This window comes from Sinohyriopsis cumingii, chromosome 5 (genome assembly GCF_028554795.1).
Source record: "Sinohyriopsis cumingii isolate HCF-2022 chromosome 5, ASM2855479v2, whole genome shotgun sequence".
In the NCBI taxonomy this organism is placed as follows: Eukaryota; Metazoa; Mollusca; class Bivalvia; order Unionida; family Unionidae; genus Sinohyriopsis; species Sinohyriopsis cumingii.
Window position 1 is genome coordinate 14,262,913 of NC_142965.1, and position 24,220 is coordinate 14,287,132.

Consider the following 24,220-nt stretch of genomic DNA (forward strand, 5'->3'; position numbering starts at 1 on the left):
TTTGAGGCTATAGTCCCCCACCCTACCCCACCCCCGGGCCCCTGCATGTTAACTCATGGAGAAATTCAAAATAGTATTTTCCATTGTTTCCCAAGTGGCACTTACTGAGGTCAAGTGCAACACTGTTACTAAGTCACCCCGAAAGAGGTCAGCCACTTCTAACAATGTTACCATTTTGAGGGCATAGGACCCCTTCCACCCGCCATGTTATCCTGTGGAGTAATTTAACATAGGATTTCCCGTTGTACCTAGAAAATATCATTTGTTGTACTTAGATAGTCTCGTGCGTTGCAAAATAGACCAATCGGATTAATCCTGGTCTTTTCAGTGTGTGTGTGTGTGTGTTGTAACGGGTTAGGAGAAGGGGTATATATATTAGGTATATAACACACGAGTCCATTTTGAATTTTACTGATCATGAACCAATCACGTAACGAGAATAGTGTGCCAGACAAATCTGTACTGTCAACCTCGGCCTCAAACAGGTAAAATGTTGATTATAACAGGACAGTGATTTAGCAGCCATCACGATGTAACAAGAAGAATGTATAGGTCAAGGTTAATCGATATTTTATACCCCCTGTGTTTCCTTTACCTGGATATGAAGTAGTACTAAGAGCGCAGTATTGTAAAACATATGTTCAAAGCCGAGTCATAAAGATTAATCTTTCACGGTGTGACAAGGCGTTATTCTTAGGTTATTCCCCTGAAAATTTACACGAATAGGAAGTGTGTTTAAGTTTTTATCAGTTAGGAAGTAAATATTTGTCTTTTTTTGCGGCGTATTTGCACGGACTATCTTTGCAAGTTATTATTCCCTTATCATACTTTGCCACTTCATGCTCGAAGTTCCGCCGATTGTACGTAATTTGCAGATGGATGTGAATTTCTTCATGTTATAATTAACACAAGGTATGTAAAAGTCTATGCTAATGTAACCCTAGTAGTATATCATATAGTTAATACATTCTTAATACATGTTCAGAGCCAACGTTAAATATTTAGTAGGCTCAACGCACCACGTCTGCGATTCGACAAAATGTTAATAATGCCAGCATAACAGTACAGGATGAAGGAAATTTATGTGGGAGAAAAATGATGAGAGATATACTAGTCTTGTTACACATTCAATACGTGACGAGAATATGGGACTGACTGTTTAGAAATTATTTCCTTGTTCTTGACAAGGACACAGTCCTTGAAAAATATCAACCAAAATAGAAGATACTCCCTCGTGTATCTGACATGACAAAGCAGAACTTTTGACTGGCACATTAAAACTTGGAAATGACTCGTGACAAAAATTGCTCATCCATTATAAAGCTTCCCATCAGCTTATGACAGAATTTCTCCCAATCAGTTTTTGTTGGATGTCTTATTTTCTAATTTGTACGTATATGGCATGTTTTCCTAAACGTAAACTTATGCTGAATACAGCGAAATGCAAGGCAACAAGTAGGAAAAAATGAAAAAAAAAAACCATTATTAACTCAAGCATGTCCAAAAATATTATACAAATATATTGTTGTTTTAGGAACTGAATTTATTATAACCATTTCTAGAGATTTGAAGAACACTTTTAGAAGAATGTTTCAATGAGTTGTTTTAAACCTAAAAAAGTCAGAATTTTGGCAATTGTTTCTAGCTGAGCCAGCGTGGTTTTGTGCTAATATTAAGGTCAGAGGTCAAGTCATTTTCTCTAATCGTCTGTATAGCTGTGGGGTAAATATAATACCTTTAAACTTTACAGAAGTAAAGACGCCATGGGGAATAAATATATATATAAAAAAGCAGTTCAGATGAAATTCAAATTAAAGTTTTCTTTATGAAAGAACTGCAAACTGAAATTACATCTTTCCAATCAAACGTTTTTGGTCTGCACACCTCATCCGTATGCACGAAAACATAAACTTTGCCAAAATTCACATCATTTTTCATACTCATGTCCCTGTATACCCCATTATCTTCCAGCCGTCGGCATAATTTTTATTACATACCCCAATAACTTCCTTGTTTACTTGCATTATCACTCGGAATACATTTAGGTTTCAGCATGCGGTTATGACTCACGTGAAATTAATTCAGCAACAGCAAGCACAATGGGACGAGTCCATCCTTCATGAAAAAGGGATGGTGTGGGTTTCAAACTCGCTATTTAAATGATCTCAAGATAATTACCAGATCTACGTATTCGAGTAATGAATCAACACAATACATTACGTTGGCACTGAAGACTTAGGTTTAAGCTAATTAATAATGTATTACTTATTTGTTCCTTAGAAAAAAATAAAAAAAACAACATGTTTTCGCCTTCTTTGTTCCGTGTCAAGGCTCGGAATATATTTATGTCAGCTGGTATTTAATTTGTTCCGGATAAGAAAGAACACCCAGCTGGCTGAAATGACACAATGATGAATTAGCTGCCGTATATCTGTATAGGCTGGATATGCTAGTTTTCTTTAGAACAATATCACTTGCTTGAGATGTCATTTGCAGACCGGTACAGGGTGAAATCGATAGATGTAGCATGACTTTAGCACACTAACATGCATACTGTGTTTGTATGCATATTAATGACACTTCGCCATGTTTGGGATCTGCATCTGGGAATTTTCGTGTAATTAGGTGTCGTTAACACTACCACAAGCTATACAGGCCAAAGGGAGGCAACTTTGATTACTATTGATCCAATTCAGGTCTCCAGAAATTCAATCTATGTCCTCATAAAAGCTATTTTATAAAAAGAAACAGAAATAACATTAAAACATTATTTACGTTCGTCATTTTGTAGTATTTTATATAAAGATCTAACCTATTGAAATCGTTCACTAATGCATGAACAAAATTGAAATTGCTTAGTTTCGTTTTATTCGTTTTTGGCAGAGGAAATCAAAACAAAACAAAATTTAGTTCGGTCAAGGTAAAGCTTTATGACCCGTGTTTTTTTTTTTTTTCTTCTATTCTAATCAACACAATATTTACAGTTTGCAAGTATTCGAACCTTAAATATTGGTATCTTCTATTCTAATATAATAACCGCAATAATATATCGTTTTCTCTATTCGCATCAGTATATTCCGCAAAGATTTTTTTCTTTCTTCTAATGGACTTCAATTAACCATGGATAATCTGTTCAAAATGAAGGTCAGTTCAGATACTAATTAGCAGATGTGCAAGGGGGCTTTAGTCCCAACTTCCTCCTTCATGGGAGGGGTGATGTATAAAAGCTCAAAAGGGGTCTTACATTGCTGTAATTTGGACCTGTTCCGCTCTCAGGGGCTAAACCACACTTTTTTTCTACAGAGCGACCCAAACCGCTCCTTTCCCAGTCGACATTTAGCCTCCTGGGTCAAACGAAACTGAGTTTGAAATACAATCTTGAAATGCGGTCGACTATAGCCATATTGCCTATACATAACTCAGTTGTTAATTTTAAGCCAAGCAGTTTATCACATATAATACAGTAACTCGCATGACTAGACTCATACTTATTCTCACATTGTATAGTGTATGTGTGTGTGTGTGTGTATGTCTGAGAGATTTTGATTTTTAACGTATCTTTAGCAATATTTCAGTCATATCGCTACGATGTCTGCAGTGTGGCAATTTCTAGTGATGTCCAGCACTGGTAGACATGTAGCATGATGTCTCATCCATTCACACTATCCTGACACCAGGCCGACTAGTCCTAACACTAACCTCTTAACGCTGAGCGGCAAGCGAGGCAGATGTTAGTACCATTTTTGTAAGTCTTTGGTATGACTCGGCCGGGGATCGAACCCACAACCTCCCGCTTCCGAGACGGACGCTCTAACCACTAGGCCACCGGAGCGGTGCTGCTTATTAATAAAACGTAGGTAAATATTTAAGCTTTCTGTGCGCTAAATATTAATACTAGTATGCTGGGATTTTAAGGGGCATATACAAATCGACCAGCACTATTTGTCAATTATATTGGTTTTTCCACACTTTCTGTTTGTGCTAGATCACATTTCGGTTTTGAACATAACGTATTTTTCATGCTCAATGAGAAAAATTGAAACTCCACCGAGGAGATGACGTTAACTTACAAAACCTTGGATGTGTTGTCCACTATGATACTAAGATATACCTCGACCAAGACACGAATTTCATCATTTTTTTTGGCTTTCGTATCGAGCCTGACGCTTAAAATTTCCTATAATGGAAACTACACCGTGAATGAAAATAGTGATCTCAGGGACAATACTAATAGGTGCGGCAATGATGGTTGGTATAATCATGATGAAAGCCACACCAGTGCCCGGATACATGGTTGTTAGTGACATGTCAGCGCGATCCACCAAGTGTACCGTGCAGCGGGTTCGTTCTGTAAAGACTCGTGAGAAATATTTAGGCGCAGTCTTGTTGGTCTGAGCGTTTTGGGTATAGCAACATTATAATTCCTCTATGAGGAGCGTGATATGATAGTTGAATTGATTTTGGAAAGGTGGGTGATGTAATGAACGAATAAAAAATCGTTAGACCCATAAATGTCATGGTTTGTTAAAACACTACCAACACGAACAACAAGGGTCACAACCAATTAGCCTTCTGTTCGAATCGTTTCTGAATGTGTTTTGGTTTAGGGTGCACAATGTTCATTTGCTTGGAAGCCTCTTTTCATCCCATATTCAACCGATTGGTGTCAACGCCATGCTGGCATTGACACTCGTACGGCAAGGGTTTGTATTTCCTGTCTATACCAACTTTGTTTCGCGAATTACTCCAATGATCTGTGTTGTTTCCTCATCCCTCGCACCTGAATGTTTGAAGCTCTATAAATTATAATTGCAACAAATAAGAGATGGTTAGGGTTGTTGAAAATCCCGTCGGTTGTGTGTCGACGTTATATCCAGTAATGTCCATGGACGCAAAAATAGGGGCAATGCTAGTTATTTGGTCTTTATGTGAGACAGTATTCGGAATAACAATACTTCTATAACATGACATTAGGCTCATTTTACACTAAATGGAAACGATACTCACTTTTCAACACCGCGTCTCCCGTGTAGGTTAGTAATGTACAAGCCGGCGTCCTCAACAATGTATGCGTATTTATCTTTGCTGAGTGCAAAACCACCAACGTTTTTAAGTATTTGGTTCAAATCCCGTACGTATAAATCGGACGCATTTGATGCTGTAAACTACCGTGATTCTGCTAGCCGATACCTACGCGGTCTTCAAGGAAGCACCGTTAGCCGCGCTGGCCCTTATAACAACGACAAACTTACGGTCGTTAATTTAGTCCTCTGTGGCAAAACGGGGACCCGGAGGACTTTTCAGAGCCGCCAACAAAGAAGGCAGGACCACTTAGAATCATAGCGTGCTTGTAGCCACCACTTATGTAAGCAGTAATGTTCAACATGAAGGTCATTTTAGCGTATTAACTGTTATTTGTTTTAAACCAAATTTCCTAGCGACTACTTATGAACGCCGCCTTCATATAATCTGCTTCAGTACGGTGTTCCATTGGAGATAGTACGCGTGTCACCGTAAGACTCAACACCCACTGAAATAACTTGTATGACTCTATGATCATAAACTAAGTAATCAACAAGAGCGAAAACCAACAAGCATTGTAAAATTCAACAAATAATGTATTTCCCTTTAATACAAAGTGTAAATTTAAAAAGAACTTAAAGTATCCCAAATAGTCCTAAAAACTATATCACAAGTCCAAATGTATGAAGTTTCAATTGAATTCCAGTGGAATTCCAAATAAATTTTGATAGTGAATGTGTTCATGTTCCACAAGTCTTTAGTGTGGCGATGAGAGTCTTTTGATGTATTACATTAATATAATCCAAAAATATTCTTGTCTGAATTTACTATATTTCCAAATTAATATTGCAGTCAATTAATATTATTGAAGACATTGTAATTCGAGTGAACGACACCTGGAATAAATTAACCCAAATACAAATGTGAGTACAAAAATAAGATTGTTTTTGTTTTAAATGTTAAGGCGAGAATGAGTAGTTTTTAGATAAATGAGATGATATACCCTCTGCATGATCTAGGACGCAATTACCAGTTTCTCTATCACTTAATGATAAAACCTGTTCAAGTTATTATAAAATGTATGACTTGCACAGATGTTGTTACATTTAACACTAGCAATCAGGTACGTACACCAACTTGTAAAATTGCATACAAGGAAACATTGATTGTACTATGCCCTCCGATTCCTTACAATCTGGCAAATATAATGCTACACGTTAGGAAGTCTACACTAAATTTGGAGAGTTTCTCTTGACTGTTATACAGTTGGCCCACTTTACCTCCCGGTGATAGATTGTTTATCGTAAAATTCTGATAATGTGACTGTAAGAGTATGGACAAAGAAGATATCGTGTGATGAATGATCTCTGTATCGTAAACATAATGACTGGTGTGAAGTTCTTTAGCATGCATCATTTGGAACAATTCATCTGTGTTTGATCTGGGATAAAGTCCTAATTCTTAAGCAGGATAGAGTTTTCGGTCTGATTCGGTAAGTTAGACTTTACATCGTTAGGTTTTTGTTTGATCTTGCTTTCCAGATCGACCTCAAGCAAACCCGATTTGTGGTCAATGAAATCTGTGATACATGAAAGAAATGAATGGAACCGTGTAGTGCAAAATAAAATTCTCACATTTGTGTGAGCAAAGCAGTATCTTGTTTAGTTTCATCAATTAACTGTAAATAAAGCATTTACGTTTTAGCATAAACAACGAAGATGTTTAATCTCGCGCCTGTGCAACATATATTTTAAAATTACGCCTGCCTTAGGAAAAACATACCAAGAACCAGACATCAAGGTCTATCTTCCAGCTTGTCTTTCCTTGACTTTCGTGAATTTGTTCAAAATAAATTTTTATCTTTCTCATTAGCAAACCAGGAGATAATGTTTGAATTTGGCTATTTCTGGCAAGGGAATGCAATTTTAAGCTTGAAAGTTTAGTATATTCACGTGACAAATCAACATACAATTTCTTTTGAAAAAACGAACAGAAATATCTTCAAAGACACATACATCAATTTTTATGATCTATTTTGTGCTTGACGATATCGTAGTTTCCTCATCTGTTGCAAGACATGAGAGCTACCTAAACGAAGAATAAATTCAGCCATTGCGTTTTTCTTCTAGGCATAGGACATCAACATATCCGTTAATAAGTGGCCGCTTGGTCAGTTATGTGCCTGCTTGTTTTGATAATTACTGCTGGTAATTACATTACCACGAGCGTAAGAGTATCGTTTCAAAAGCATGTCTTTTCAAATATTGAATAATTAATTATCGTACTCTATCACATTTTAGCTACATCTCCTGAAATATCACCGACAGTATAAATAGGAAAAAAGGAAGGATAAGAAGAATGAGACAGTTTATCATCTTTTGTTCAAGAAAGGGTATAACAGAATGAATTGAGTGGGTTCATTTTCTTTCTGGCTTCAAGAAAGCATCAGTTTCGTCAATCAACTCCATATTGTTTAACGATATGACTGTTTGCTCTGTTAATTACACCTAACATTACTTTATGGTTACAAAACTCTGTCTTTAGCAGTCTTCATACTTACGTATCGTACCTTGTCATATTTTTGTTAGATTATGCTATTGAAATGTTCATGAAGTTATGAAGGTGAAAAGGTGAAAAGAAGGAATCATCAGTGTAATCGAAAAACTATACCCCAATGTAAAATATTATTTCTTCTTTTCTGTTCAAGATTTCTTCTTATCAAGAAATATAAAAATTAGATCCAAAACATAGCGTCAGTTTAGAACACCATTTATACTTTTTGAAGTTGATTTCATGAATGTAGGCTCGATTATTGGGCTTGAAAATATTCCAGTTATTTTAGTATCAAAGAAAACTAGCAGAACCTATTATCTACTAGGCATCCAGGATTACTAGTCGTCCCCAAACGTTATATTCATGTATTACTATAGTGAAATTCAAAATGTTTCATACCAAAAACAGTAAGTTGGGAAGGGTCTTATTGTATTTCGGTATTGCTTTTCATACTGTTTTGAAACGTGTTAGGATTCTAATTTCGGTATTGACTGTTTTGAAAGTGTTAGGATCCTAATTTCAGTATTGATGTTTATACTGTTTTGAAAGAGACAAAAGAGTAGGAAGTTGCACAGGTGCGCAAAAAGTGCACCAAACTATGTTTTAATCGTATTTTTGTTATTTTTTTACCCAAGAAAATATGAGAGTCTTAACTGGTTTATTTGTTTTTTAAATTTTAGTTTTTGTTGTCTCTCGTTGCAATTTTCTATCTTAACCAGAAGTGATATTTTGGGTTTGTCTTTAGTGATATTATTTATTTATAATTTACTTTCAAAACGAGTCTGCAAATCTATATGTAATATTTTGAAGCCTTTCTTCTAATAGAATAATTATATGGATGGACTTTAATAGTTTCCATCTTTGTTTCGGAACCGTTGTTTCAATGTTTTGCATATTGTTAGAAGATCTGCTCCTGAGTAGACATTGATTTACTTATACTTCTAATAAATTATGTTTTCTATCTTTTTCACTATTATTTTGATTGAACGTCTAATTGGTGCTTGATAGATTACACACCGATAGTTGCGTTTGGTATAATTTATGTCCTTCTAAACCGTCGGGGATAGCACGCATACCTGTCATCGACAGTAGCAATGACACTTCTCCTTCTTTTACTTCTTTCTTCTTCTTCTTCTTCTTCTTCTTCTTCTTCTTCTTCTTCTTATTATTATTATTATTATTATTCTGCGAATGAGCCAGAAAGCAGATATGGTTGTGTTGTCTATGTAAGTGATGATCAGTTTCAATGACCCGTATTCCATTTTACATTACTGTTCAAAATAATGTATCTTTTTAATTTTGCGTGCTATGTTTTGAGTATATTTTATGAAGAATGGATATGAGTCCCCCACCATACAAGTGATTGCTTTGTAGTTGAACTTAGTGAAACGCGATGCATTTCATTCGCTTTCTCACTGTGATAGACAAGTTAGCTGATCTACCAATGCTGATATTACGACAATTAAGCGTTGGGGCTATCGTAGTACCCTCCTTGATTCTCACTGATATGAGATCCCCTCCCAAACAACTGAATTAAAATTCCGAAATATAGTATTTATCTATTCCAGAAGGTGGCCGTATCTATATAGTTGTATTAATCCATCTTCCTACCCTTGGTGTCTGAATGTGGGATGTCAAATCTATAAAAAAATTATGTATAACTGTGACATTTTCTGAAGTGTTTTGCAACAAACTTTGGATGCAGTCTTAGCACTAACGAATTCTTATGTGCAACAAATTTGGAGCTCTGCTCCTCGAATCATTCTCTTAGGCTCAGGGTAGGAATGGTGGAATAATAAGGGAAAGCGTGTTGATTTGGAATCAGGTCACAATTAGTACTTGCAGTTCAGTACCCACGAATGTAGTTCTAGTCTATTTTTGGAACATTTTTTCCTCTCTCATTTTGGTGGTGATAGAAGAGTTTTATTTATGCATTTTTGGTAGCGAAATCTGTGTTCTGTTCACATACTGCTGTGTTGACAGTCCAGCATCTCACAAAAGAGCAGGTCAACCTTTGACAAGAACTTCACCGTGAAGTCATCTTTGAAGGTATTTTAGATTACCATATGATTTGTATTCATTGTCACACAGTGGAAAGGTCAGTACTGAGAAACAAATGTAGAGAACATATAGTAAAATTAATTGTGTTCTATGGCCATTTATTATGGACAACCATAGTTTAGATTAGATACTTATAGCTCACTCTTTGCTTGCATTTTGTTATTCGGAAGATCTGGAGATACTTAATGTTATGGGGCTTTTACTTTTGCAATGTACGTAATCCACTACAGTGAATTATCAACATTATTTCACTTCAAAGTATTCACTAGAACGGACGCGTCAAAATAAATCGTTTTATGTCGATCCACTGAATACGTGGGTGTATTGTAGGACCGGGATATTATTTTGTTCACGATTTATATCAAATAAGGTTCTACAGTCACGGTAAAATAGAGATTATCAATTATCAATTTTTCTGTCCTACAGGCAGCTGCGTATTTGAATGCCCGCCTATCGGATATTACAACGGTCTCAGTGATATCACCAAGAAAAGTGTGTAACTCTGTTCAGTTGATACATACACAAAGTTCCTTATTGTTTCGTTTTGAATCTGCGCAAAGGACTAGCCTAATATGGTGACGAATGTAAAATAGTGTAGTGACGAAGAAGAAAAGACGAATAAGGTAAGTAATAACAATCCTTTCTTTCACGCTTTCCATTTATTTTTTATCTACAAAGGGTCACATATTATAGGAGTTCATTTGGAACCTCTTATCGCTTGCTGCCCTGGGCCCCGCACATCCTAGGGTTGGGCTTGCATGCATACGATTGTGACATTCTAATACAAGAACTTACGAAATAGTCTGGCAAATCTGCTGCATGGATGATAATTTAGAAAGCATTCCTAACAAGAGTTTATTTAACATAAGTGCACAAGTGAAAAGGAACGAATCAGAAAACGGTAACACCATACAATAGAAATACGTTTTACACACATTTGCTTGATCCTAGCTCAGTCTAGATCCCGTATGTATATATTTACAAAGGCATTAGGATTCAATACAATGTCACTTAAAAACATGCAATGTCTTATAAGATACAAAAGTTCACTCTTTTGGATTTTTGTCTTTCATACCAATTTTTGGTCGTGGTCTGGTCGTCTTCTACCGTTACTAGGTCGCCGATAGCAAGGGTCTATTAATTCTTGGTAGTCTTTAAATAGTGGCATATGTTATATTGACCTTTGTCTCCTTTTTCCGTATATCGTATTAAAATGTAGCTGATAAAAACATAAGCAAAATCAACCCAGCTAAAATACTAACCAAGCGACTACGTATCATTTGAGTTCTTGTGCTATGGCATTGAAGAAGTGAGCAATTGAAACCTCTTATTAGACACTGCAAAGGCAACGAGATTTGAGATATTCCGAATCAAAGATTAGCACCAGCCAACAGAAAATATATTGAGTGTGTTCATGAGCGGGATGTCATGTGTCATGCTTGAAGGGCGTGTCCTCGGGTACAGTACTCAATTCACGAAATAATTAGATAATGTTTAGTCTTCAAAGCTAACATGATATTTAAAATTAAAGCTGCATTTTGATCGAATGTGAATCCTACACGAATTTCTGATTGTTTATTCAAAATAACAAATTTGAATTACACTTTCAAGATTATACACGTCTATTGTCTACAGTCGTTGTTTTCTATGAAGTATTGTCACCAAAATTTATCTGGTTCATTTTATCAAATGTACAGATACTTCTCACATGTCATAAGATAACCATATCTTGCATGTTTATGGAAGCCTGGGAAATGCGTAAATCATGTTAGAAAACTTCGTACATTTTCTGCCTGTGTGGCAGCAGGCAAGAAGCGTATGTCCGTTTGATAATTTAATCTTGTGTTATTGTGATGTTGACCATCCACCCAAATTTGCTCTATCAGACGCAATTGGAAAACTCAAATTACTTAGAGTATGTATTTGATTATATCACCTGTTCATGCAAACTGAAAATAGAGACAAAGTTTTGTTCCTTTTGTTTAAACACCCATAATTCCGTCCTTATTTCCTTTTCCCCCAAACTTTCGCAACCACAGCAGATGCCTGTATGTATGTATGTATGTACGTACGTATGTTTGTATGTGTGTGTATGTGTCCTTTCTTTCAAATAACTACTTTTACATCCAGCAAGTGTACGTGCGCATCATCAAGTAGGCTGTCTTATGTATTGCTATGTCTGTTTTGAAAGGAACTACGGTAAGTGTGTCGGTTAATCATTTTAGTGTTCTTTGATATTTATCAGAGGAACTAAACATTTGCTGTAAGGAAATGACGTGAATGACAGCTTAAGTGGTACCATTGTTCTGGAACAATAACAGACAACAATTATTGTTTCAACTTCTTTAAATAATATAAATTTTATTAAATGTATTTTAAATACTTGCACTTTCAGATGTTAGAAACAAATTTTTACTCATATCATTATTTAATTTATCCATTCACCATTCATGTATACGTCTTTTTGTCTGCCTGTATGTACGTACTTGTAATTATGCATGTATATAGTTTGTACTATGTACCCGTCCAAAAATATTTGTGTCCATGTCTAGTGATATATCAATCCATCTATATGTGCGTGGGGAATGTCATTGTCTCTGTAAAGAAGTATAAGAAGCCCTTTTATGCATCTGTACTTTGCAACGGTGACTATGCTATTATTTTACATTCTTTTTATCTTAGATATGAATATATGATAGTGCGTTATTAATAGGACGTGAATAAAGTTATGGAGCGGTTTTTTTTTTAAAATGAGTCAGGCAATATAAACAACTCTCTCTCATTCCCATTTCATGCAAAATTATATCTTAACTTTGATAATTTTTTTAAGAGTTGCACAAACACACTTGCAGTTTTATTAGTTTCTTCGTTGTAGTTAATTATAAAATATCTGTGTTTGTTTTATATCTTAAAAGGAATAAATAATACATATATTAACCCCGAGACTAGTATTATCATTTTCACAGATGCTGCTAAAACATCGTAATCTTCAAAACAACAACGTTTTCATATTGATTAAAATCTTGCCTTCCTTAAATACAAGATACAAAAAAGTACAACAACGACTTAACAACATCTCACATTGTTAATACCAAGTATAGCAATGGTGGCGTTGTTTTCTACAGTAGCTCAGTCGGTAAGCAAAAGTGTTTCCCTAGGTCAGGAGACAGTATGAACACAAAAGTAAACACGTACTCAAATTTAGACAATTTCTGTTGGTATGAATTTCTGTCCTAGTTAAGAATGAAACATGAAAATTATGGAGTTATCTTACAATATGTATCTCTATTTACAGTTCATACTTTAAAGGTCTTAAAGACTCTATTGATTGTTTTTCTTTGTCTTTGTGTCCGAGTTTAATTTATGTATTCGGACTTTTTCTTGACTACGTCGTCAAAAGATAATAGATCCGAATCTTGGGTTAGTATTCAATTTGTAGTGCTTTTCTTTTTCTCTTCCTGGAATCACATGATCTGATGTCAGACCAAAATTTATTATTTGTATTTCTTTACTTACATGAAGCTGTCTATCAAAATATCATGAGTCATTCGTTAAATTCTATTTGAAATTGACTTTATTTATGGTTATGGTTTGAATGATGTAAATATTAAGTTGCGAGAAGAAAGTTTAAAATAAACGTGCAAATACTATTTTTAAATTTTTTGCTTTAATAGTGCAACAAATCTTGAAATTCCTAAAGCCTTAAATAGCATGTACATTTCGTTAGATACACTCTACGTTTCCTGAAACTCATTTGAAATATATATTTATTATCATATTTTGCTAACCCTAACCCTAATCGTCTATAGTTTGCCATTTTGAGTTGACCCTTACTCAGTTTCGAGGAAGGGTCGTAACGGATTTGAGCGCATCAGGTTGTATATATTGCAGCTTTCATGTAAGATGTTATGTGTGAATTTGTTTGTACTATTATATATTATGATAATTTAGTAATAGTACTACTACTACTAATACTACTACTACTACTACTACTAATAATAATAATAATAATAACGATTATTATTATTATTGATATTGTTATTATTATTATTATTATTATTATTATTATTATTAGTGTTATTATTATTATTAATATTATTATTATTATTATTATTATTATTATTAGTGTTCATTTAAAGAGGAAAACACAGCTGGTCATGCAAAAGTCATCTGCGCGCGGTTATCAACAAAGTTACAAGTTATGTTATACGAAAGTCATTGCTATTCACTCGGGTATCGTCGCACACACAAATTTAAAGTCCTGGGAATCTGGAGTTCGTTATTAATAGCATATCTGAGATTATGTTTAATATTCTATGATCTCGGTTCATTCAATATGCCAATTACACAGTATTCGATTATCTAAGTTCAAGTCGGTTCCAGATGTACTATGGTCAAGACTTGTTATAAGACATTACATGGTTCCTTTCAAAATCAAGAATACGCTTTGGACTGGTAGCCGTTGCAGATGTGAACAGTTTTAGCAATTGCAGTATTGATTCGGATTCAGTGTCGTCTGAATACATATCATCCAACTGTAACAAAGCAGAGTTTGGTATTCAGAACGGTGGTGGGGTTGAAAGTTATGTGTTCCAGTATGTGGAACATTGTTTTGGCGTGGATGCAATTATCAGATCAACCTAGATAGACTGACCATTGGGCAGGCAGACTGACGTGTACTAACAGCAAATAGGGAACACACACAGTAATTCTTACATGCATCATATCAATCAGTATTTATTTCAGGTTCACTTCTCTAATTCCGTTGAAATGACCTGTTTTTTTTTTTGTTTTTTTTTTGTTTTTTTTTTTTGTTGTTGCTTCATTTATTCCATATAAATCGAATACTCATATTGAACTGTCTTTTATTGCAGTGACTCATTATTGCAGATACGATGGTTTGTCAGAATTATTGTTTTTAATTGTCTTAGAAATATGTGATCAGTATATGGCTTTTATTATGCAATTCATATCGTTCAGAAGAAATGCTTTCCTCAAAAAATAGCAAAATTCGTCACTAAATATAAGTTACATTTCTGACGTACTTATTGAATGAAAGGTGCTCACGAATATTTCGCTACCAAAGTTTCATACTCAAGATGTGACAAAACGTTTTTCGTAAGATCTTGAAAAATAGAGCTCCTTTCTCGCATCAATCACATTTCTATATAAAAGTTGCTAAATACATAAAATGAACAATTCAAAAAGAAAGTCCTTCTTTTCATGCGTGTGCCTTGAGTATCTTTATATAAAGAGAAACCCCATTAATCTGGGCACCTTCATTCCAAGCCAGTATATTCCAAATGGTGAAATTTCCGGATATCTGAATCATCCACATCACGTTGTCATGCGATTTACATGTACATGTATTTAGTGTGGTTGGCGTGGATTAGGTCTGCTGAGTTAGTAGGTACGGACAAGCGTTTATTTTTACTTGTTATTTATGATGTTTGCAATTGTCGACTTCCCAATGTCTAAGGATATGTCTGATATAAGTTCCTGGTGGATATCTTGAATGGTAGCTTTTGGGTGATCTCTTTTGTACTGGCAAATCTCCTTAATATTCTGGCTAGTGTCTATACTCGTCTACGGTTGTTTCATGGTGTCGCCATAATAATTGAAAATGTTCAACGGATATAATGATACCTCCCTGTTAAATGCGTTATGGTAAACTAATAAAATGAGGTTATTTTGATAAGTAGTATTTTACAACCTTTATATCTGCTTATTAACTGATGGTTGACGTCGCATTTTATTCTGAAATTAATCCCATTATATGTACTGTCCCAAGCTTAAATCAATAAACTTTATTTGTACAGACATAATAAATGTGATTATTATATACAATTGGTAAACAACAAAGTGATTTAATGACAATCTACTAACCATATACTATACCAGGGTATGGGCGATTTGATCCTAATGTGTTTATTGAACACCGCTGACCACCATCGGCGTGTAGAAAAACCAAAAAAGGACATTGTTTATACAATCGTTACAATCGGCCTTTTCGGAATCTGATTTATATCCCTTTCAAGGGGACCAGACTGAATTTGATTAAGAAAGAGTATTACAAATGACAAACTATTTTGAAATATCAATATATAATGAAAATAAGAACAAACTGCTAGTGACAAATTTAGGCATATTAGTTTGGAAAATTATGAATGCAACAGAAACATAAAAGGGGACTGGAGACATACGTATACAGAATTCATATTAAAAACGTTTGCGTCTCTTTTAAATATTAAGTGAAAGATATTAAAATCATTTTCATTTAAAATAAATCAGTGATCACCTTTCTTTTGATTTAACATTTATTCTAAAATATAGCTTACGTAAAAACCCATTTCATTTGAGAATTTTTAATCAACAGTTGTACTGTTAATCGACTAATTTATCTTTAACAATATAATTAACCTTTATACACGCCATTTACACCCACTACATAATGAAGTTTCTATGAAGTTTCATATATTTTCACCTCGTCATTGTTGTGTTTCTGCTTGTATTGCTCGTTGGTAATAAACCTTCTTGATACATACGATTTTAGCAGATGACCTTTTTTGTAGCGCTATATAACCTTATAGTGGTGGTGCGCCGAAAATCAATCAATCAGTCAATCAATCAATCAGCAAATCAATAAATCAATCGATAAATCAATCAATCAATCAACCACACACTTCCATGGCTTGCAATATTTAGGTAATCCATTATATCTGTTTCTTTCTCTCTTTCATTGTCTATAGAACAGATCGAAGTCATTGCAAAAAGTGATTGTGTACATGTGTGCACATAGAACACACATGCATACATGCTCAAAAATAAAGCTAGTAGTCCAAAAGTGTCCACGGAGAAGACATACTAATGGAACTGGTTTAAACCTCTTTGGGTCTAAATTTCGTTCTCAATTTCAGCTCACGTCAATCTGACAACTCTAGCATCTTAAAGTAAATGTTTGGTAGATTTCATTTAAACATTATAAACAGAAGATATTTTCTTTTTCCGACGTAAAAACATGATATGTTTCATTATCTGGTACGAACAATTATATTTTGACGAGTGTCGTTAAAATACACCGTTTTGTGGTACCACAAGATTCAATATATCCAGTATTCATGTGAGATTTCTTTTTATAGTTTTACTATATACAAGAATAGCTCACAAAATAATGGTGTTTGTCGCTGCAGGTACAACATTGAGACACACGCAGTCAAGCCTCCCATGGCATGAGAGAAAATGAAAATATTATATTTTGTTGGTGAACAGTCTCCCACCCCACCCCCACCCCCATACACACGCAAATTCACATATGTGCATCCAGTTTCTGATTAAATATCATGTTCTTCGCTATTACGTACATAACAACGTTTTTCTTTCTTCTTCAGAACCATCGTCCCGTAAGTGAGCATCCATCAGTATTACGGAGGAATCTAATAATGGAGAATAAGAGGTCCATTTACTGACAAGTAATATATTTGTGATTTACCGGGCCTCAGTCTGGTTTTGTGTTAGCATATATCAGGAGTGCATAAGAAGAGCATAAGAACACATTAGCTTGAAACAATGTTTGCTTTGATTCTTCTTCTTTGTGTTACGCTGTCAAAGGCTTCCAATTGTACTATGGAAGTTAAACAATTCAGTGGTATTTATTTGGAGCATTGGATAGGATTACTAGAACCACATTTTGCACATTACCATTTGGTATTCGAAAACACTACTGTCATTACTGAACTTTCTACGGCCATCAGGCCTCTAAAATGGGTCTGGACCTATCACCCACCAAACAGTGTCAACCCGTATCTCAACTGGCCAGTTGATTTTCCAATATTATCATTTGGTCTTCTCTGTGCAAAGTGTCTCAAAGGGGACGTTAAAATCTATATAAGTGTTACGCCTCCAGATTGTACGATTGCGTTGGGATACCAGAATGCTTCATTGGCTATTGCTACTGCTTTAAATAAGATGACACAAAATTATCTCGTTCAGTTCCATGAAAGTTATAATTACAGTTACTGGTGCTATCTTGCAGAAATACCAGGTGTCAGAGATACCTTTGCCTATAAGTTTGCCCTGTACTTCAATTTCCCTGTAGACTTCTTGAGATACAAGTGCTGTAATTCTTCGTTTAATTACTATAACGACATAGTCGAGGTTTCTTGTCCAGAAAAGATGACAGAAAAGTGGAGTGAAAGCACACTCGGACCTTATATAATTGGATTAGTGCTTCTTTGCTACTGCCCCTTGATTCTCTGTAACTGGGGCGACACAATGGAGGCAACTGGACGAAAGATTCCTTCAGAAAGCCAGTATGAGGACCTAGACGAATCTGATAAAAGACAGTGGATATACCTTGATGGACATCCTCCCATTTCGTTGACAAAGCTGTTATTTGGCTTGTGTGACTTGGGTTGGAAACATCCGGTAGCCGTTTCCCGTTTAAGACGAGTGTTGTTCATGTCATTTAGTCCCGTTCTAATTTATCTGCAATTTCTGCTCTACAGCACTTATCAAGGCGATATCACATTGGATCTGATTGATCATGGAGTTCCTATGGGATTTCTCAGCATGTTGGGCGGGATGGAGAAGAGTAAAAGGCTCTTTGTTCCTATGCTTGGAGGACCTTACTGTTTATTATACATGTACTACATTACTGGTTTCATCTTTCTCGTCATTCCTCGTAGTCTTGGGGATGTTCTTGAAAGAGGATCGCATGATTCCAAATATTCTGGATTGTCTCCTCTTATGTTAAGCACAGACCTGATTGAGCAAATATCGATGGTGTCGGTTAGCCAGTACCATGGTTACAAGAGGTTATCAATGTTACTTTTGGCTCGTTTCTATCTTACCATGATGCCTGGGTTCTGGGTAGAAGCAGTCCATATAGTCTGGAGTAGGATCAAGTGTCACCTTGATCTCTTAATGATATATTTATATAAACCAATATTTATCATATTTGCCTCCATTTTGGTTCCTTTACATTTAATGTTTGGATTACTAGAAATGTGTTTTTCTTTGATACATTATAGTATCCCCATTATATGGTTTTTGCTTGTGGTGATCAAAGGGTTCGTCTCTAGAGCAACGGAATTTATTCAAACACACAATCCGATGAATATGCCCCACTCGTGCAGATTCGTCTTGAGAATTACCATGTACATAATCATTGCGCCATTATTATTGTATTTTGTTTATGGATTCTTTACAATATATCTCGCAAGCTTCTCGATCGTTGGAGAAATAATTGTATTTCTTTTCTATGCACTAGTTTTGTTTCCATCCTCATCATTTGGTTACTTGTTTTTTGGAGGAGCTCTCTTGTATTATATTTGGAAGCTTCTGCAAGGCATTGGGGATGTCTATTACGAGTTACTGTCCGACTTGTTTGAAGTCTGCTCCAATCTTGAACTGAATCACAATATTCCCATGTTATACAACTCCACGGTGATGATTAAGGCACCCCCTGGTTTAAAAATAACTACCTTGCGGGTCAATGACATAACTATAAATCTGACAGAGGAGCAAATGAACTCGATGCATAACTCGGCAACCGCTAAAGTCACTACCTACGTTCACTACGAAAAGCACATTCCAGGAATTTCTCGACGTCTCTTTATGCATGCAGTCCGAAAGTCCAAACCTGTTCACATAACAGTTTTTCAAGCAATCTTTAGAATTGGACTGATAGTTTTGCTCGTAGTTGGCACAATGAAACTCTCTATGAATTCTAACGGAATGTCTTCAGAGATAAGTGAGGTCATGCACGTGCTTTTCATTGTAGTGATAGGGGCTCTTCCGCGTGTGCTGGAGATAACACTATCCCACAGTGATAAGGCCGTTCACAGGGACATTCATTTACGTATGTTGGAGAGGATGGTACAAGAGTACGATTGCAGCATAAAAGAGTCAAGCGACTACTGCTGGAAAAATGAACATGAATTACAGAATCCCTTGGAAAACACAGCTTCAACGTAACATTAGCTGCAATAAAATCCAGGAGCACGTAATCAGGAAATTCTCTTGCAGATTAATGACAATCTATGCAAATTCACAAATCCAGCATCTGTAAAGCATATTTAGGGACGACAGAATCAACGAATCTACAGCAGAGTTTGAATACGTATTATATATGATGCAAACGTGACAAAGAAGTTATCTATACACAAAACCGCATTATATATAAACTGAATGATTCTATGGTGTGATATTAAGTCATATTGAAGTTTAAAACAAACATATAAACAATTAAACTAGTACGTTAAAGTCAACCCGGATTTGTATATATCAACACTAAACAAGATAATCCGAGGAAGACCCAACATTCAAAGCATTTGTATAATTTAAACAAAGTTCGTAATAGGACTCACTATCCATATTAAGTCAAAGGTTTTTAGGCTGAAGATGATTTTTATAATGGGTCGTTAGCTTGTTCATTTACGAATCTTAAAATCGATGGGTTCGTGACAGGGTAAAATCTCACTTATGTCGATGATTGTGATCGATAGTATATTTTGATGATTGTAAATGACTTGAATAATAGAAAGAAATTCATATCAGACACAGCTGATCAAAGGATTACAGCGCATCACAGGATCAACTGATCAAAGGATCACAGCGCATCTTACAAACGATGGGTTCCGTGAGAGCGTCAGATCTCACTTATGTTGATGACTGTGACCGATAGTGTAATATTATGACTGTAATACCTTAAATACTGGGAAGAATTTCATATATGAGACAGCTGTTCAAAGGATTTGTATCACCAAAACTGATTGTTTTGATTTGCACACACACACACACACACACACACACACACACACACACATATATATATATATATATATATATATATATATATATATATATATATATATATATGCATGTGTGTGTAAGTATGTATGTGAGTGTTTTGGTTTTTTATTCTTTTTATAACATGGAATAATATTTATAGAAGTAGTATTAGTTAATGCAAGCTTATTTTCATTTGCTTTGTGCGTATACAAAACATGGAATACGCTTATGAAGATATGAGCATTGTGTGCATATGTTTAAGGCGATGTGTGGTGATCAAGATACGTACGTAAGATAGGTAACATTCTTACATATAAGCTTACATTCTCGACATTGACTTAAAGTTCCCTGCAGTAATTACGTATCAATCACTTCGCAAAACCACTAATATTCATCACACACTATCAAATTGAGGTCATGTCTAGAAATAAGATGCAGTCTTGATAGGAAGTTATATTAAGTTTGCAAAAAGAATTATACGGTTACTTCCTGAATAGAATTATTTGTTCGCCTTACCAAGACACTGTGTATCTCGAAAATATGCCATTGTACATGAATATTAACAATGAAAACGAAATATGGTTTAAGTCGCATGCAAATAATTATTTTCTTAGCTGAGTAAGAAACCGACATATGGTTTGCGATTAAATATCCCATTGTAGAGAATGATAATGGCTGATTCGTAAAACATGTTTCTTTTTCCATTAATGAATTGTTGGGAACGAAAAGCTTGGACCTAAAATCATTTTTATTTACTCGCACATGTACTGATTGATGCAGCCAGGCAAATATCGCCAGGCATTTTAATAAGTGGTTAGCTACAAAACAATTTCATAGTAGAATAGTTCATGTTCTCCCCGTTCTTAGCAGGGACGTAAAAAGCAACAAATATAGAGCGTTGCCATTACTATTCATGAGAGTTGAGTCAGATGCCTGTACCCATATATATCGCGCAATGTTTCAATAAAGTTATTCAGTATTCTTTGTCTTTCTATTGTCCATAGGCCAATTGTACATCTGTTTACATTGAAACTCTATTTGTTTACTAACAGATGAAATTAAGATTATAAAATATGTCAGCATGTGCACAGACAAACATACACACACATACATACACATACATATACAGACATATACATACAGTGTTAGTTAATGATTCTAAGAGCTTCATCTATGTTCATTGTCTTCCTCAGGCCCGTCTTCCTGAATCCATATTGGAATTTGATCCAGTTCTCATTTTGTTTTCTTCGTCTTCTCCTTTTCCTTTCTCTCGTTGGACATTTTCTTCTCAATTTCATCTGATATGACTGTTTTGATGCGTCCCATAGATGTTGAAGGACAGCTAAATCCCGACGAACACGTCTTAGGGTGTACCAAAGAGCCTCTATATATTCTAGCAGCTGTTCAGTATCCATCATGGCATCCGCGGCTTCCAGCAACTTGTTCATTTTACACGGCTGAGGTGCTGTCCTTCCTGTCTGGCTGACGAAATCTGACTAACTAAAAATCGATTTACACTGCTTATGACTACAATTCATTGTACTACGTGTTAATGACAGCACCGCTGGCTTCTTAATATATATTCGCGTTGGAAGGAATAGCACCACCCGCCGCTTATATGTGCTCATCGCACACTTATTAACTGATTGCATGCCCGGTTGTGTCCAAGGAGGGAAATTGGACAGATGAGCTGCATCGACATCAAACTAAACAGAAATGTCTCAGCAAAACACGGCAAAACATGTACCTATTTAAGAAGTTAGCAAAAGCAATAAGAAACTTAAAAACAAAAATTATATTAATCACCTTCCATACAAACATATCGGTTATTCCATGAGACAACACTGAAGACAATATCATCGCAATGTCGTCATAAAAAGGAGACATTAAATGGGGAAATAATGATACATCAACGTCTGAAATTAAGAGTAACTGAAACAAAGAGGATATTGGTGAACAACTCTGCCTGAACTGTATTCCTCTCCCCCGGCAAACACACAGTACTTATCATATTAGAAACTAAAGCTATAAAAGAAATATAAATAGAAGGAGAAATAGCTCCACAAGAAATCTTAGACAAAATGAAAATTCTGTAACATTAATATCTGCATTAACTGCACTCGACAAAACATGAACATAGAACAAAAAACCCTCCTGCAAACAGATATAATGTCGAACTTGTAAAAGGAAATGGGAATTCATTAATCACCAACAACAAGAAAAAGCAATAGCAAGGCTTTAACAACATTAACAACAATAACATCACAAATATAGGATTAGCAGTGAAATAACAGCGGTAAAGAAACAAAACCAAATAAAACAGCAGTCGCATAACATGCATACTATTTTAACACAAAGAACCTCAAAAAAAATGGTTCACAAATCCAGAGCCATTAAATACAAATGTTAAGAATAAAGGAAAATAGCCAATGAAAAGACCCCAACATGCTAAGAACTCAAAGCAAAAAGGTAGGAAATAAAACAACAAAACAGACTAAAAAGCCCAAAATACTCAACACATTAAAGACATAAATCAACAAGATAAACAAATGAAAATGAGAAACTATATAAAGCTCCCTGCATGAACAGCAATATAGGAACATTAACAATGCTAACAACAATGCTAACAACAATGCTAACAACAATCAACGGAGCTTATGAAATATAGGACAAGAAGTAAACATCAACTAAAGAGCCAAAACATCAAGGCCACGACAAAGAAAAATAATAGTTATCCCAAGCAAAGAAACTCATCTTAACACCAATAGTATAGGTGTATCCTGTGAGAGCTCTCCAATGTTCATGGTGGAAATTGTAAGATCATTTACTCCAAACGGAACTTCATGGTTGCATGTAGCACCACCCAAAAAGTAGCCAAATGTATGATGGTCACCAAGATTGGTGGCTACATAGTGACAATAAATCGTCACCGATCCATGAAACCATCCAACATAGAGCATGCACAGACCATCCCAAAAAAACTGTATAAAAATACTTTGACTTAGAACATCAATTGTCAACAAAGGCAAAAACCAGATAACTGCAGAATTAGTGTACCCTAAATTTTAACAGGAGGAAAAACAATATCTCACTAAATGTAGATGTCACCACTGTTAAACGGAGAAATGCATTTAGCCTGTAAAAGACCACATCACCTGGGGAAGATACGTTAAGATATGAAATCTAGAAATTCTCAAAGAAAATACAGAACTGGTGATTTTGAAGCTGCCATATAGAATCAGGGTATAAATATTATTGCCCAGAAAAATGCCTGCGGATCTAAATGCATGCACAATATATGCAGGATTAATGAAAAAATGATAAATAATAGGCTAAAATTCCATTTAGAGAGCACAAAATTATAATCCAAAACCAAAACGGAATCAGCAATAAAAGATCCACTCTTGATCAACTTATTAGATTAGAAATTAAACATAAAACTGGCATTCAGTGCAAAGACGTGACCGTTACCTAATAGCGCTTTTCCTCGATCTTGAAAAGGCAGATGATCTGATATGGACCATGGATATTACTGTGAAGTAAAACCATTATGGTTAACATGCATACACAAGTGGATATCAAAATTTCTATCAGGTCGTAAAATCAGAACAAGGATGGGTCACCAATCTGAGATACATCTGAACTGGAAAATGGAAATCCTCAGGGATGTATACTGAGTCACACCTTGTAATATCATGGTAAATAACCTAAAAAATCGATAGACCAGTTTCTAATATATCTGGTCCAATTCGCAGTCGACAATGGAATCTGGAAAGCGGTATATTATATATGT

At 35.2% G+C, this 24,220-nt stretch overlaps 1 protein-coding gene across 2 annotated transcripts; it reads left to right on the forward strand.

Moving 5' to 3' along the window:
- Positions 1 to 644: 644 nt before the first annotated feature.
- LOC149798667 (uncharacterized) lies at positions 645 to 21,408 on the forward strand. 2 transcript variants are annotated; one of them, XM_089957510.1, is made up of 3 exons: positions 645 to 912; positions 10,063 to 10,259; positions 17,025 to 21,408. In XM_089957510.1, exon 3 carries the CDS (start codon positions 17,203 to 17,205, stop codon positions 19,609 to 19,611), a length of 2,409 nt encoding a protein of 802 aa, XP_089813636.1. In that variant the 5' UTR covers positions 645 to 912; positions 10,063 to 10,259; positions 17,025 to 17,202; the 3' UTR covers positions 19,612 to 21,408. The 2 variants fall into 2 exon arrangements, with proteins under 2 accessions (XP_089813636.1, XP_089813637.1); XM_089957511.1 differs by lacking the exon at positions 645 to 912 and adding an exon at positions 6,398 to 6,514.
- The last annotated feature ends 2,812 nt before the right edge of the window (positions 21,409 to 24,220 follow it).